General features: G+C 32.6%; 1 protein-coding gene across 1 annotated transcript in view; it reads left to right on the forward strand.

Moving 5' to 3' along the window:
* Nucleotides 1-9,864, forward strand: part of LOC111048339 (synaptophysin) — a 116,163-nt gene extending 106,299 nt beyond the window's left edge. Inside the window, exons 5-6 of the mRNA XM_039441267.1 lie at nucleotides 3,980-4,174; nucleotides 8,344-9,864. Of these exons, the coding sequence (XP_039297201.1) occupies nucleotides 3,980-4,174; nucleotides 8,344-8,454 (306 nt within the window). The 3' untranslated portion in view covers nucleotides 8,455-9,864. The remainder of the gene's footprint in view (nucleotides 1-3,979; nucleotides 4,175-8,343) is intronic.
* Nucleotides 9,865-14,800: the final 4,936 nt, after the last annotated feature.

The following is a 14,800-nucleotide window of genomic DNA, read 5'->3' on the forward strand; positions in this document are numbered from 1 at the left end:
CTTCAGTTAGAGCTCTCTCTTCATCAAGAAGTCTTGAAGTCGAATTCGTTATAGTTTGTTTTTCTTCAGGCATTGAGAACCAAGCTTGTCTCACTGTCCTATATTTTGATGGTAGGGTACTCAAGATTTTTGTTATTATTATCTATAGTTCACTAATATTCTCGCCTATATCCCTGGCTTCTTTAGCAAGACTGGGCCCATAATCTATAAAGAATGTAGCCGAGACAAGGTTTAGCTGGCAAGACTTTCAATTTTATTAATGTGGGTTGCTACATTATCACACGGGTCCATTTTGTATTGATGAAATTTGTCTATTATTAACATTTTGTTAATTTCGGATTTTTGACAATAGATTGAGTCAAGTTTTTGAATGATTTCAAATGAAGTTTCACAGTTTTCGATCAACACAATTTTTTTCTGGTCCATTGCAGTAGATAGTGTAAACATAGCAGTTGCATCTAACTTATTCCAGTCCTTCAATTCTTTTTCGTTGATTGGTTTTGTTTCTTTGCCAAAAGCAACATCTAGGCAGCCTTTAGCTCGAAGAGCACATTTCATTTGAAATAGCCATTGTTTGTAGTTGGTGCCATTGAACCTAGCTACCAAGTCGGAAGAGTTCATCTTGAGACTTAAAATTGTCCGAAACACAGCAGAAAACTGTTCTCGTTCTCCAATTCAATATTATTATTTGAATTTCAGCTTAAAACACTTAAGGAATCAATAAGCATAGCATGTTGCATCATAACACACGGTATTTTGATTGGCCTACAGCACACAGCAATTCACACAGGTTTCAGTTTTTTCACGAAGAAAATTTCACACAGAATTCACTTTGACTTTCAACATACTTTACTAGAAAGTAAAATAAAACATTTAATTAACTTTATTAGAGCTTCCTGGGCCCATAACCTATAAAGAATGTAGCCGAGACAAGGTTTAGCTGGCAAGTCACGCTTTATTCAGATCACACAGATACACACAATACAATAAGATATAGATGGCACTACTTCAAGTAGGCGGCAAAATACAAATTTCTCCAACAACTCTCATGGGTCTAAAACATCACCTTACATTTACGAGTATATCAATGAAATGATAGATTTCTAAGAGTTGAGAATATTTTTTTCAAGTTCTACACACTCAACTCATCAATTTCTAGTATTTATTCAAATCGAATAATTTTTTTTGGGACAGCCAAAGCAGAAAGTCTCACGAAGTAGTGCATAGTACTATGTATGTAGGCTGCTATGGTAAGCCTAGTTGAAGAGAAAGTTAGAGTGCCACATGAATTCTTACCTGAAATTTTTAATTATTATTATTTTGTTTTCAAGATAGGTTTACTTTCACAGCATATGCTGGAAGTTTTACAGTCTGCTGTTTCACATTATACAGTCTGATTTCGATCACAAATGAAAATGGTTTGAAGCAAACGAACATTTTCTTTGTTCCTGACTGTAAACATTACAGTGAAAAGGCAGGCTACAAATCATTTTTTTAGATTTCCTGAAAATCCCAAGGTCTAGCTCGCCTCTATAAGTTCTGTACTACATTTTTAGGTTATGTTATTGTTAATAAAAATCAAATTTATCTAGAATAACTACATTAGTGAAATTATTAATACAATAATTCAAATACAATTATGTTTACAGTGAATGTAGCACATAAAATACATAATTATTTGCTTTACTTTACATGTTCACTTACCCCTTTTAAATACTTGTAAACATCATCACCGTTTAGTTAGAATGTAGGAAGTATACAACATGATTAGTGGTCACAGCATCTTCATCTTTTTACTGTGTTGAGTTCATTCAATATCTTAATATTTCACGTTAATTGAAAACAATTATATACTTCAGAAAACCTCAACTCCAAACTTATAAGTAAGTACCTAGGCTAAACCAAAACACCTAACCTATGTATTTAAGCTTTAGTCTACCCTAACAGTTACACTAAACAATAGGAAAACAGAATACATTCATATGAATTTTTAAATTACAACTTTATAACAATCTAATGAAATTCTAGGTAATAATTCAAATTGCACTTCAACTTTCTCTACAGGTAGGTTTTCCATAGCAGACTACAGGCATGGTACTAAGCTATCGTGAGACTTTCTGCTTTGGCTGTCCCAAAAAAAAATTATTTGATCTGAATAAATACTGAGAGTTGATGATTTGAGTGTGTAGAACTTGAAAAAAATATTCTCAACTCTATTATTTCATTGATATACTCGTAAATGTAAGGTGATGTTTTAGTCCCATTTGAATAACATGCTCTCTCTCCATAGCAACGGTTTGTTTAGAATCCAAAATGGCGTTGTAGCAACGGCTTACGTCATCACTTACATCGCCTATAAGTTGGTAAAACTATTTCTCTTTAGAGATAATTTTTTTTCATTCGCCTGACATTGGCCAGACTGGAGTAATGATACAAAACTTAGCAGTGTGTCATCGTTTTGTGAGGTTATGTCGGCAACCCATGTTGTGCGATTCGGTGAGTTAATTTTTTCATACATTGTTGAATATTATTCAGACTAGCTATTATGAATATTACTTCACAATTATCTCACTCTAATCACCCTCTGCTGATCGAAATATGTGTGGTATCACTGTGAAACTACCATGAAAAAGGAAGCGCTATGAATTGCGCTTTTAGCGCTATTAGCCTTCCCTGTGCTCCCAAGGAAGGCTAATATTCCTTTCATTACTATTATTGTATTATCATTACTGTATTATTATTATTATTTTAATAAAAAAATTATTATTACTATTATATCCTATATTGATTGTATTTATTATTGGGCTGAATAAACCATTCTGCATAACTTTAATTAACTGATTGTTACTCATCCAAACATCTACCATTTACTCACATATGTATGACTTTCATAGTGGTTTCACAGAGGTACCACCTCATTATTTGAGGCATTAGTGAAAATTTTGGTTAACTTCTCAATTAATGGTTAATTTTATGCCTAGTTGAACAAGCAAATGAATGAATTCCTCTTGATTTCTTGAAATTTCTTGATTCATGAAATGAAGGGTTAAATCATGAAAAATATATTTTATTGACGAATAAAATTGATCATTATCAACCTAAATTAATAATTGATATTACCTTCAAAACAACCAGATATTCCGAGATAATTGTCTTTTCTTGTTAGGGCTACTCTTGAATAGTAATAAAAATATAAATCCAATACCCTTTTTTTAAATTGTCTACTTACGACATGTTTCGGCTATGATGCCATTATCATGTCATTGAAAATAAAATGACATTAAATAAATACTATTGCAAGCTTCTTATTTTTGATCATATGTTTGTAAAAATGTTATAAAACATGTCTTAAGTAAACAATTAAAAAATAAGTAGGCTACTTAGATTTCTATTTTTTATTTCTATACAGAGATAACTTGAATCACAGGAATCATAGTAGGTGGTGAAAAAGTGACAATGCTTTCCTATGATTTTCACTGACTTCAAAACTTGAACCTCACTGTAGCTTAGTTGGGTTCACTGTTCTTTAAAAATGTCATTTTCCCAATAGCAGCTAGTGTTTATTATCTAAAGGCTTATGGCGCCTACAATTTGAAGCCTCCAGATTACTTCCATTTACCCTTGAAGAAATTTTCACCTTGAAGAAATACTTCAGAAAAGCAGGCCTCGCACATTGAATGACTAGAGATGGACTAGAATCGAGTGAAAAAGAAGTTATTCAAGTAACCTTATTTGACATTATTGAGGCAGCATTTAAATGTTTCATAATCATAAATTTAATCAATATCAGAAGAATATGCATAAAATAATCATGATCTTGGGACTTGTTTTGGGACTTGAAATGATCTTAGATTGCTTAATAATGAATATCTTTCAATCTTATTTCGTCTATTGAACTGTTGAATAGTATTATTCTATTAGTCGATCTATGCAATAGATTTTAGAATGTGGTATGAGTCTGCGTATTTTTTATTTTCAGGACTTTATTGGAACTATGGTTTTGGCTGTATTTTGGCTATTCTGTAGTGCAGCCTGGTCCCACGGATTGAGTTTTTTGAAAGTGACAACTTCACCGAAAGTTTTATTAAGAACCCTGAAAAACATTGATTCTGGTGACGTCTTCAAATTTTCCAGTGTTAAAACTGCATCATACTTTGGCCTCAACGTGTCAGCGGTAAGTTCCAATCATTTAGAAACATTCCAGAAAAAATCAACCCTATTGTAAAATCTGAACAGTTAAAGGATTTATTCACAAATGGCATATTTTCAATAATTCTCCAACCAGACCCACCCTAATCCTTTGACAGACCTCGGGACCTCCCTAATAATAAGCTGTTAAAAAAATAACTCTGATTTTAGACTTTCAAATTCAGTTCATTTCAGTAATACCTGAAAGCCATTTGGCAGAAGTTTTAAGCTCTCTAGACACTAGGTGAATCCCTAAGAAACCTCTGCTCCAACATGTCTATCTTTATCTATATCAATAACATAACTAAAGTAAATATTAAAGGGAAACTATTGTTATTCGCCGATGACACTGTTTTATTGTCGTCTGGAAGTTCTTGGGTCTAAGTCTATGAACAGGCCTCCTCAGACCTACTAAAAGTTAAAAGTTCGTTTGACCAGAACTCACTATCCTTGAATGTCGGAAAAACCAAGTTTCTGCCGATATTCTTTAGACAGGATGGCGATCCAGGGCTGAGAAGACTGGCAATACACTGCTGTGGTGATCTGCAGGCGGCCGCATGCAGCTGTCACGAGTTTAATGAGCGTGTGGAACAGTATTGCTACTTGGGAGTAACAATTGATCACAAAATGAGTTGGTCCCCGCACATTGTCAATGTTAAACGGGAGTTGAGAAAATTATTGTATGCCTTCTGACATGGTTGCTGGCTGCGGAACAGTGCAGAAGTGTGTATTTTGTGTATGTTTAGTCGCTGCTTTAATAATTATGTTGTAGTGGCATGGGGCGATACCTCAGCCTCTGAGCCACTGGCTGTCACGCAGAGAGCGCTTATAAAAATTATTCTAATGAAACCAGTCAGATATTCCATTCGTCAGACCAGCTCTATTCCGATTTCCAGGTCCTAGATATCCGCTAGCTTGACTTGAAATCCATCCTCACATTTATAAAAACAAATAAAACTATTACCTTTACAAATTTACAACACGATTATCCAACCAGACACCGAATCAATTACGGATATATCTTTCCCAGATCATTGAACAGTAACCCCTTCCTCATTGCCCATTTGATATATCGAAACGTCCCACAAACAATCATAGATGCAGAGGAACTTGGTGCTGCCGCCTACAAAAAGAGAGTATGTATTTGGCTCCGCTGAATCGGCCGGGTGGCCGCCGCGGCGCTGCTGGAATCGACATACAGGTGACACAAAGCAATATGGCGCATATTCATCCACAAACATAGATTCATTGTGATTTTGTGTCACAAGCCCTTCATGCCTCATCTGAGTTTCATTTATTTATAATAATACTAATTATTATTATTTATTTTATGCTTTTTTAGGCTCTACTTTCTATTTAATGTTGTTAAATCAATAGTTAAGATAGCTAACCAGAAGATGAAGTATCCTGAGTCGGGTATATCGTTATTGTTTTGTCATAAACTTATAACTTTTAGTCAGCTGATACGGCTTACTGTATAATTTTTTTTTGTTTACTGGTAGCCTATATTTCATCTAATATAATATAAATTCATTATTGGTTTTTTATCAAGCTTCAGTTTCATGGGCGCTAAATAAATAAAATATTTATTGACATAAAATATTTATTGACATAAAAACGCCAGAGATGCAGAGTGACTGGCAAATGTCCCGTAATATTTTACAATTGATATTATATAATTGATCAATCATAATAATTGAAATAATACACAAATTGTTGAGTATTCGTTTATTCACTTAAATAAGACAAAATACAACATTGACTTGATGCCATTAGGCCAGATCAAGTACTAACTATTTATTCTAAATCCCATGGTAACGTTCTAATTAAACATATGATTTCTCAATACATAACATCTCTCCCTTCCTAAGTTTTCAAAATCTGATCCTTATGTCTCCTCCACCGAAGCTCTGTTCCTTCTGGTATGACCTTATAAATTTTGTCTCCTATCCTTGCGTCAATAGTTGCTCCCGCCCAAACATTCTTTTCGCTGGAGTTTCTTCTGTAGTACAATGGGTGAAAATTCTATAATTGAAAAGATACCTACTTATGGCTGTAGAAGTTGAAATTTTGTTTTTCTCTGACTCCATAAGATGTTTCAAAAGCGATTTTTTGAATGTCTTCACTGCATTTTCAGCTGCCCCATTACTAGCTAGATGGAACGGAGGAGTTCCATCATGTGTTTAATAATATCAAACCTGCAAAATTCCTCGAATTGTCTGGAAGTGAAATTGGCTCCATTATCTGTTACCAATGTTTTTGGAACTCCAAAACTCGCGAAAATCTCTCAGTTTTCTCAGTGTTACTTCTGTAGAACTGGATGTCACTTCACAAACTTCAGGCCATTTACTGAATGAATCGGTAACGACAAGGTAATATTTACCTTTCACCGGTCCTGCATAGTCCACATGAATCCGCTCAAAAGGAGTATCAACAGAGGGTCATTTGCCTGTGTCTGATGGAGGCATTGGTCTTGATGACATAAATACATCGCATCTTTTGCAGTAATCCTCTATATCTTTATCCAATAAAGGCCACCAAAAATATGATCTGGCTCTTGATTTCATTTTTGTCATTTCCAAATGAGCTGTATCCAGTTCATTTAATAACTTTACTCTGAACTTTTTTGGAATCACTAACCGGTAACCCCATATCAAAACGTCCAAGTCAGTGCTCAACTCTAGTCTTCTCAAAAAATATGGTTTCAAGTCTTCTTCCACAGAGACTGGCCATCCTTCCTTAACATATCTCAACACCTTTCTTAGAGTTGGATCTGTACGTGTTTCACTCCTCACTAATTTCATTGATACTGGCATCTCTGCTGCCACTAAATTTACATAATCTACTTCGTTAGAAATGCCATCTTCTTCACCCTCAACTGGCATCCTAGAGATTGCATCAGCTAGATTTGATGCTGAGCTTATGTGTTGAAATTTGTAATCAAATCCAGATTTATAAGTCGACCAACACTGAAGCCGTCCTGCTGCCATTTCTGGGATTCCTTTCTTCTCTCCAAATATTGCTGCCAGTAGCTTGTGATCTGAATATAACGTGAATGTCCCTTGTTTTCATTATACAAATTATATAATCCCTTATATTCATTGATACAAGTTTTAGTTATCGATTGTAGTTTTTTTTACACTATTGTTACCTGTATAGATTAGGTACTCTTTCCCCACGCACGGATCAGCAGTCCATGCGGGCAAATAATTATTCCATGATTATTCTATTTTATTTAGTACAGTTTTTTTATAATGAAATAAAGGAATTGAGTTGAATTGATATCTAAACGTTATTTGTTCATTTTCTCTCGAAAAAGCTGGAAAAACGCAGATTTAGGAAGTATCTTTGGCGTTATTTCCAAGCACTCTCAATACAACATTTTTTGTAAAGTTTAGTTGAGCCACTGTACCAAATTTCGAACTTTTCTGTCAATCAAATCTCATAAAACTTGGAAAGAGCAAAATAAAACACTGATTTTGGTCATATCTTCGGCAACATCTTAGCAAAAAATTTCTAGAACCTAATTTGATCATATGCTCTTGATAAAGCTTAGAAAACGTAAAAGTAAGCTGGGAAAACGACTATTTTGGTCGTATCTTTGGCGTCCTCTAACAACACCTTATACAACATTGTGCATCTGAGCTGTTCATGAAAAATCTGAAAAACGCTAGGAAAATGCTGTAAAACCGACTATCTTGGGCGTATCTTTGGCTTGATTATGAAGTCCCTTTCAATACAACATGTTTACACCTCAGCTGAGCAGAATTAAAACATTTTTTGCTAATTAGTTTTTTAAATATCATCCCAGAAACTCTAAACAGAGTATGAGAATTGCAAAAAAAATGCTTTAAAACATTACTTTCAATAAGAAAATATACACAATGACACATACTCATATACGTATATATATGATACATACATATATACATATCAACACACAAAGGGCTCCTCCCTACACAAATACTCCTGTTTGGTATAAAATACACCTTCCATCAATAACTCTTCTAACTTCCTGTGAGCAAGTGGATGAATCGGTGCCATTTCGCTTTTATATATACAGATAGTTTGAATTTTAGATTCATTATATGGACAAGATATAGGCCAATAGTTTTTATGTGAATTGAATATTTTATTATTGAAATGTTATTCCAGCTACTTGGATGTTTGAGCTTCTTCCTGTGGGCAGCTGACTTGTGGTTCTTGTACAAAGAAACGCCCTGGTTCCAAGGCGGAAGGTCAGAGGCAGTTGGTAGTCCTGCTTGATTCTTCAACAAAGCTCACTGCTTTGTTGCAACTTGCAAAAATATTTCATATTATTAGGAATTTAATATTCGCCTTAGACTGCTTTTTAAAGTTTTCTTTCAATTATTTGTATTTGTTTTCAACTTATATAGATAGTCATTAACTCATTCCCATATTTATTTTGTTATAATTATAAAGTTGAAAGATTAATTATTTCCAGAAAAAGTGAAGATTTAGTGCGTACCTATATGAACACGTCTTGAAATTCATAATAAATACTGTATTTTATAAAAATAGATCACTTTTAAACAGACTTATTTCAGTTGAAGACTTTCTTATTTTTTCAGCAACTAACATCATGCTTCAACTTTCAGTTCTAGATATCGAACATAATAATCATATCTAAGGAATTAGAATATATTGCTATCTATATAATTCTATAATGAATTTCAAATCGATTGATCTGCTGACATAGATCTATGCATTGCAGCTGATTTATTGGTTCAATAACCTACACTACTAACTTTTTTCAAATTTCGATTGATCTTTTTCATTGTGTCTGGTTACGGATTGTTGATATAACTCATTGTATAGTAATGATGTAAAATAAAATTGTTATATTTTATCTTACACAGTTTCTTGAGGTGCTAATTATTTTTATAATAATAGCATTATTATTTTTATAATATAGCATATTAATTAGTCTATTATTTTTATAATAATAGTTGCAGACTACATTTGAGCACAGCTATTTCGTGTAAATAAAATTCAAAGAGTAAGTGATTAATTGTAAATATTCAACAATAATATGTTCTAAATCATGGCAGAAGAGAAATATGTATTCTCACTTATTTTGCAGTAGAAATTGTCATATATACTCTAGATAATTATTGTAATGTCCTTTTTAGAACACATTACAACAATAATGGTTTACCTGAAATAGTTATCATCTTAAAATCTTAGGTTGGGTTTGTAACATGTTTTATGTGAAATATAATATGTATTTTTTATCATGAGGACGATGGCATTTCCATTGCATCCCACTATCCCACATTCGCAATTTTGGTGTTAATTTATTTATCCTATTCATCATTCATGCATATTCAATAAATCAGATTGAATCAATACTAATTTATTGGTTGATATCGTTCAGCAGTACATCGTACAGCTTCATGGATGTAGCCTAAATTTTAAAAAACTTAATTTTCTTATACTCGCTTGAGGTTGTACTTATATTATTGAGTTGATTAAATTATTTTTTTGATCCGTCCTTGCGTAAAAAAAATACTAGCTATATTATACTACTAATTTTTATTTTTAATATGCTATTATGTAATCTGTTTCTTCACTGTATTACACTTTAACTTAGGTTTTTAATAATATTTATTCCATTATAGAATTCATTATAAAATAAATAAATTTCTGAATTTACCTGGTGTACATGGATCTTTCAATCCCCTATGAATTACTTATAGTGATAATTTAGTAATAATTTAAGGGGTAAGACTTCCCCCTCAATATGAATGACAAGCTCTAGATAAAGTATGCAACAGTTGGTATTGTTCTAATGGTAAGCGATTATTGTAGAATAACAGTAACTATTGCTATTATTTAAAGATTCATTCAATTTATTTGTTCATAGTCTTTTAAATGTGTCTGTTCAGGATAGTTATTACTGGTCGGTTGTAAATGTATTTTAGGGTGCTGAATCCGCATCTGAAACTCCAGGGTTCAGATTCCCCTTACCCCCAAAATCGAAAAACATATTTTATTACCTACTTGTTAGTTTTTGATTTCTTTGGAAAACGTATTCAAAAGAAATTCTTGAAGAATAGTTTCCACTTTCTATTACAAAGAAAGTCTTACAAAATCGAAAATGAGACTTCACAAAAACTGAGCGATAACACGAATAGTGACTCCGTATTTATAGACAGTCAAAAAAGGTTACTTAACGCAAGGATATTGTATACAGTATATACTCGATCGTGTTTTCGTACGCGCATGAGCGCACGTCACACTCTGACCTCTCGGGTGGCAAAGACTGGCGTCCCATATGAATTACATAGAAAACACTGCACTAAATATCAACTCCTCTCATAAAACTCGCTGTATTAATAAAATATAGGAATATGCAATTTATATGTTTAATCCATAAGTAGTATCATTCATTTCTAGTAAGGCTGGTCACTTATTTGTTTAGAACCAATTTCGAACAATACTACGCCAAAATAAAGACAACAAATATCATATGTCGTCTAATCATAATAAAAAAGATTGATTAAATTTAATTTATTTCACGATCGTTCGTGAAAATTTCAAGTTGTGCTTGGAAATCTAATAAGAAACATTTGTATAGGACTATATTTATTGACAAATAGGCCTACATAGAATTGACTTAGCTAATTCATGGAACTGATCACCAGCTATTAAAACCAAGCTATTTTTGAATCGTTGAACTGTCTGGTAACTGATTTTTAAAATAATTATTTCACTAGTCTACTGGAACGCTTAGTGTCAACACGTTGCTCTTTAGTGTTAGTTTCTACCCAGTGCAGTACTATTATTGACGATTATCAGAATCTTTTATTGATATTAATTATACTACTTCATGAATGAATAATGTCGGCTACATTTTTGTTAGCGGTATTTATTGAGCTTTGCATGATCATTTGTGTGTTTGATAACCCATGGCTAAATCAATAATAAGCCACGGACATTACATTTGTCATATGATTACTCAATCATCCATCGACAACTTTGATAACAATTAAGTTGAATACATACAGGCCAATCTATTATAATAAGCAAATTGATATAAATTTACACATTTAAATATTGTTAATTCTTAATAAAATGTTTCAACTACGTGACAGTACGGTAGTGAAATTTTCTTCATTTCATGGTGAAATAAAATAGTGTAGTCATTGAAAGCTGTAATAAATAATTCTTTGTTCATAATTAGGATTAATAACAATGATTATCTATTTAATGTTTAAATGATGTTTCTACATTGCTAGGGATGATTTTGATCGTTTATTTTTGTGATAATGTTAGGCAGCCATTGATGGATTCGCATTGTTTGAGTGGTACAGAGGCCTAACGTTTATTTTATCAGAAAAATATCCTGAAATTCCCAAAGTATGGTAGTTGTTGGATTTTTCATCTTTCCATCGACAAAAAACCTTTATAACGATAACATTTCTAATTGAGAAAGTACATGAGAAAAATAACTATAACGACGAAAGAAAGTCCAAGAGAAATTCTAAAAAAAACAACTTATCTGAAATGGTACCGGTAAACCGGGGTGACTTTGTCCCAATTTTGGGAAGTTGAGAATTTAATCAGCTTGCAATCAATACTTGAGTTGCAACAAATCTCTTGCAATATTTTTTTTGTATTCAGCAATGTTTGAAGAGTATTTTTATTATAAAAAGTTAATATTTTTCTTCACTTTAACGAAGATATATTTTTTGAAATGAAGAGACAATGTCAACCAGGGGTTGGGGTGACTTTGTCTCACTTTGAAAAAGTATATGGAAAAAACTTCATTTTCAAGAGTTAGACAAAGTGAACTAACTAGTCCAGTCAATATAGACATAAAAAAGGAGGTGTGCTTGCAATTTATATTGTAGTTCTGATTTCTTAATATATTATTTGAGTACATAAGAGAAGTCCAAAACCAATTTCTTCATGCAAAATTTCCTTGTGCTAGATACAGAGTGGACCAAAAACCTCTAATTTTCTAGTTTTTAGCTATTTCTGCCAGATCTCGTAATCGGACAGAAAAATATGCTCCTGCCTTTTTTTAGATTATAAAATTCTGAATAAAATGAGATCATTCGGAACTCTCTATCTCCAATGAGTACTTAGTTATGATTTTTCAAAAATGGGTGAAATTTGAAGAAAAAAATCAATTTTGATGAATTTTAGTTTTTGATCAACAATATCTTCCGATTGTTACCATTTAGATGTATAATTCAAAATCCCCCTGGGCTTATTTTTGTGCTCTACAATCTGAAATCAGGTAGAGCGCTCTATCTCATATAGATTTCCAGGTACACCTGACAATAATGCTCCTTGTATTGTGAAAAACACCGAATTTTCAGCTTCAACCATCATCCCCAACTACATTGTCCTCACATTGATATTTTGCAATGAGATAAGTTCATAAGATTATTTTCCATGAGAATCACCTGTTAAATGCACTCCATTTAAATAAATAAATAATTTACTGTCAGCCTACAGCAATATCACATTTTATTTTCATTATTTAAATATATTTTATTGTAAAATCGATTGCCTAGTACTCTCAAGTCAAAAAACAAACATTCACACAAATAACTTTCAAAATTTAATTTCGAAAAATTCATCTACTTCGTAGGGTTCCAATTGACAGAATCCCAAACGACCGAAACGCTATATTTTCCCAAACGGCCGAAAACTACTTTTTTCCCAATAATTGGCAGAACACTTTCTGTCATTTACAACAAACTAGAGAAACTTTCTGTCGTTTGGGAAACCTGTCACTTTCGGTCGTTTGGGACTCTCAACACTTTCGGTCGTTTGGGACTCTCACCACTTTCGGCTCAATGCAACAAACAACGTTTTCTGTCGATTGGGAAAATTCTTAAAGTTTTCTATCATTTGGGATTCGGCTGGATTAGAACGTTCCAGTTTCAATATTTCATCAATTCGATCGAATTAGAAAAAATAGAATACCGTACTTATAAATCTACAACTTGATTTACAAGCTTGTAGTGCGTGTTGCCTATCTCTAAATGAATAGGCGAACTTGTTTTTGAGACCTCAACCAATACCTACTATTACTTCAGGCCCCACAACTAATTAATGACGTCATAACATGTAGATTGATTCTTCCTAGAATTATGGTTTCTACTAGCTTATCAATGTATGCTCTCTAAAGCTGCGTTTACACCGGAGTTAATAACACGAGTTATTAACAGAAAGTTTTTAACTTGACTGAATCGTCAAAAATTTCTCTTGACAAAAGTTAATAACTCATGTTTCTAACAGAAAATTCCTTGTTATTAACAAGATCTTGTTCTAACAGAAAATTCTTTGTTATTAACAAGATCTTGTTATCAATATAATTGACTTCCATATGATTTAATTTAACGAGACTATTCATATGATTGACCGAGCGAAGTGAGGTCTAAGATTCAAGTTGACGGTTTGGCATGTCTCTTAATGTTGAGATGTTTGAATGTTTATATGTTGCGCATTTACGGCGTAACGCGGTTAAACAATTAACAATTATACCTTAACAATAGTTAAGCTGCGTTTACACCGGAGTTAATAACACAAGTTTTAAACATTTTTGTTATCAACTGATGTTAATTACAAAAGTTAATAACATCATGTTGAGTTGCGTTTACACCGGAGTGGATAACATGCGTTATTAATATAAAGTTGTCAACTTGACTGAATCGACAAAAAATTCTCTTGAAAAAGTTGATAACTCGTGTTTTCAACAGAAAATTCCTTGTTATTAACAAGATTTATGTTATCCATCGAGAGTTGGTAACTTTTGTTAATAACAGGTTACTATCTTCCCCGCAACCCCCTCGCTCAGCATCCCTACCCTACAACTACAGCTGTTCCCTAATAACTACAGCTGCAGACAAAAGACGTGACTAAGTTTTGTTGATAACAAAACTAGCAGCCAAAAGAAAATGTTATTACTTATGTTGAAAACTTTTGTTTTAAACTCTGGTGTAAACGCATTATAATCTATTCACATTAGATCAGATGAAGATCATTATTTTAATAATCACACACATGTTTCAATTCAAATTTGAAGACAATTTTTTGATTTTTATTCCGGCTGTTATATCATATGAATAGCCTCGTTAAATGAAATCATATGAAAGTCAATTATATTGATAACAAGATCTTGCTCATAACAAGGAATTTTCTGTTAGAAACATGAGTTATTAACTTTTGTCAAGAGAAATTCTTGACGATTCAGTCATGTTAAAAAGTTTTTGCTAATAACTCGTGTTATTAACTCCGGTGTAAACGCAGCTTTACTGTATCGATTTTTTATTGGGTAAAATACTATCTAAATTCCAGATTAGAGACATTTGTATTTTATTAAATAGAAATTTTATTGAAATAAAAACACTTTATTCCACAAATGCAATAATTTATCCATACTTTCAGCTTGATAGACATAAGCCTACTCGATTCAGTGATAGAGCTATTGATAAATTCATCTCAACCAAAAATACTTGATAATAGCCTGTATCAGAATCGAAGGAGAGGTAACTCATAGAAAAACCAAATTAGATTGTAACATATTTAATTTGGATTGATAAGTAAAAATCCCTAGTTGAAATGTTTATAG

The sequence above is a fragment of the Nilaparvata lugens genome, chromosome X, assembly GCF_014356525.2.
Source record: "Nilaparvata lugens isolate BPH chromosome X, ASM1435652v1, whole genome shotgun sequence".
Classification (NCBI taxonomy): Eukaryota; Metazoa; Arthropoda; class Insecta; order Hemiptera; family Delphacidae; genus Nilaparvata; species Nilaparvata lugens.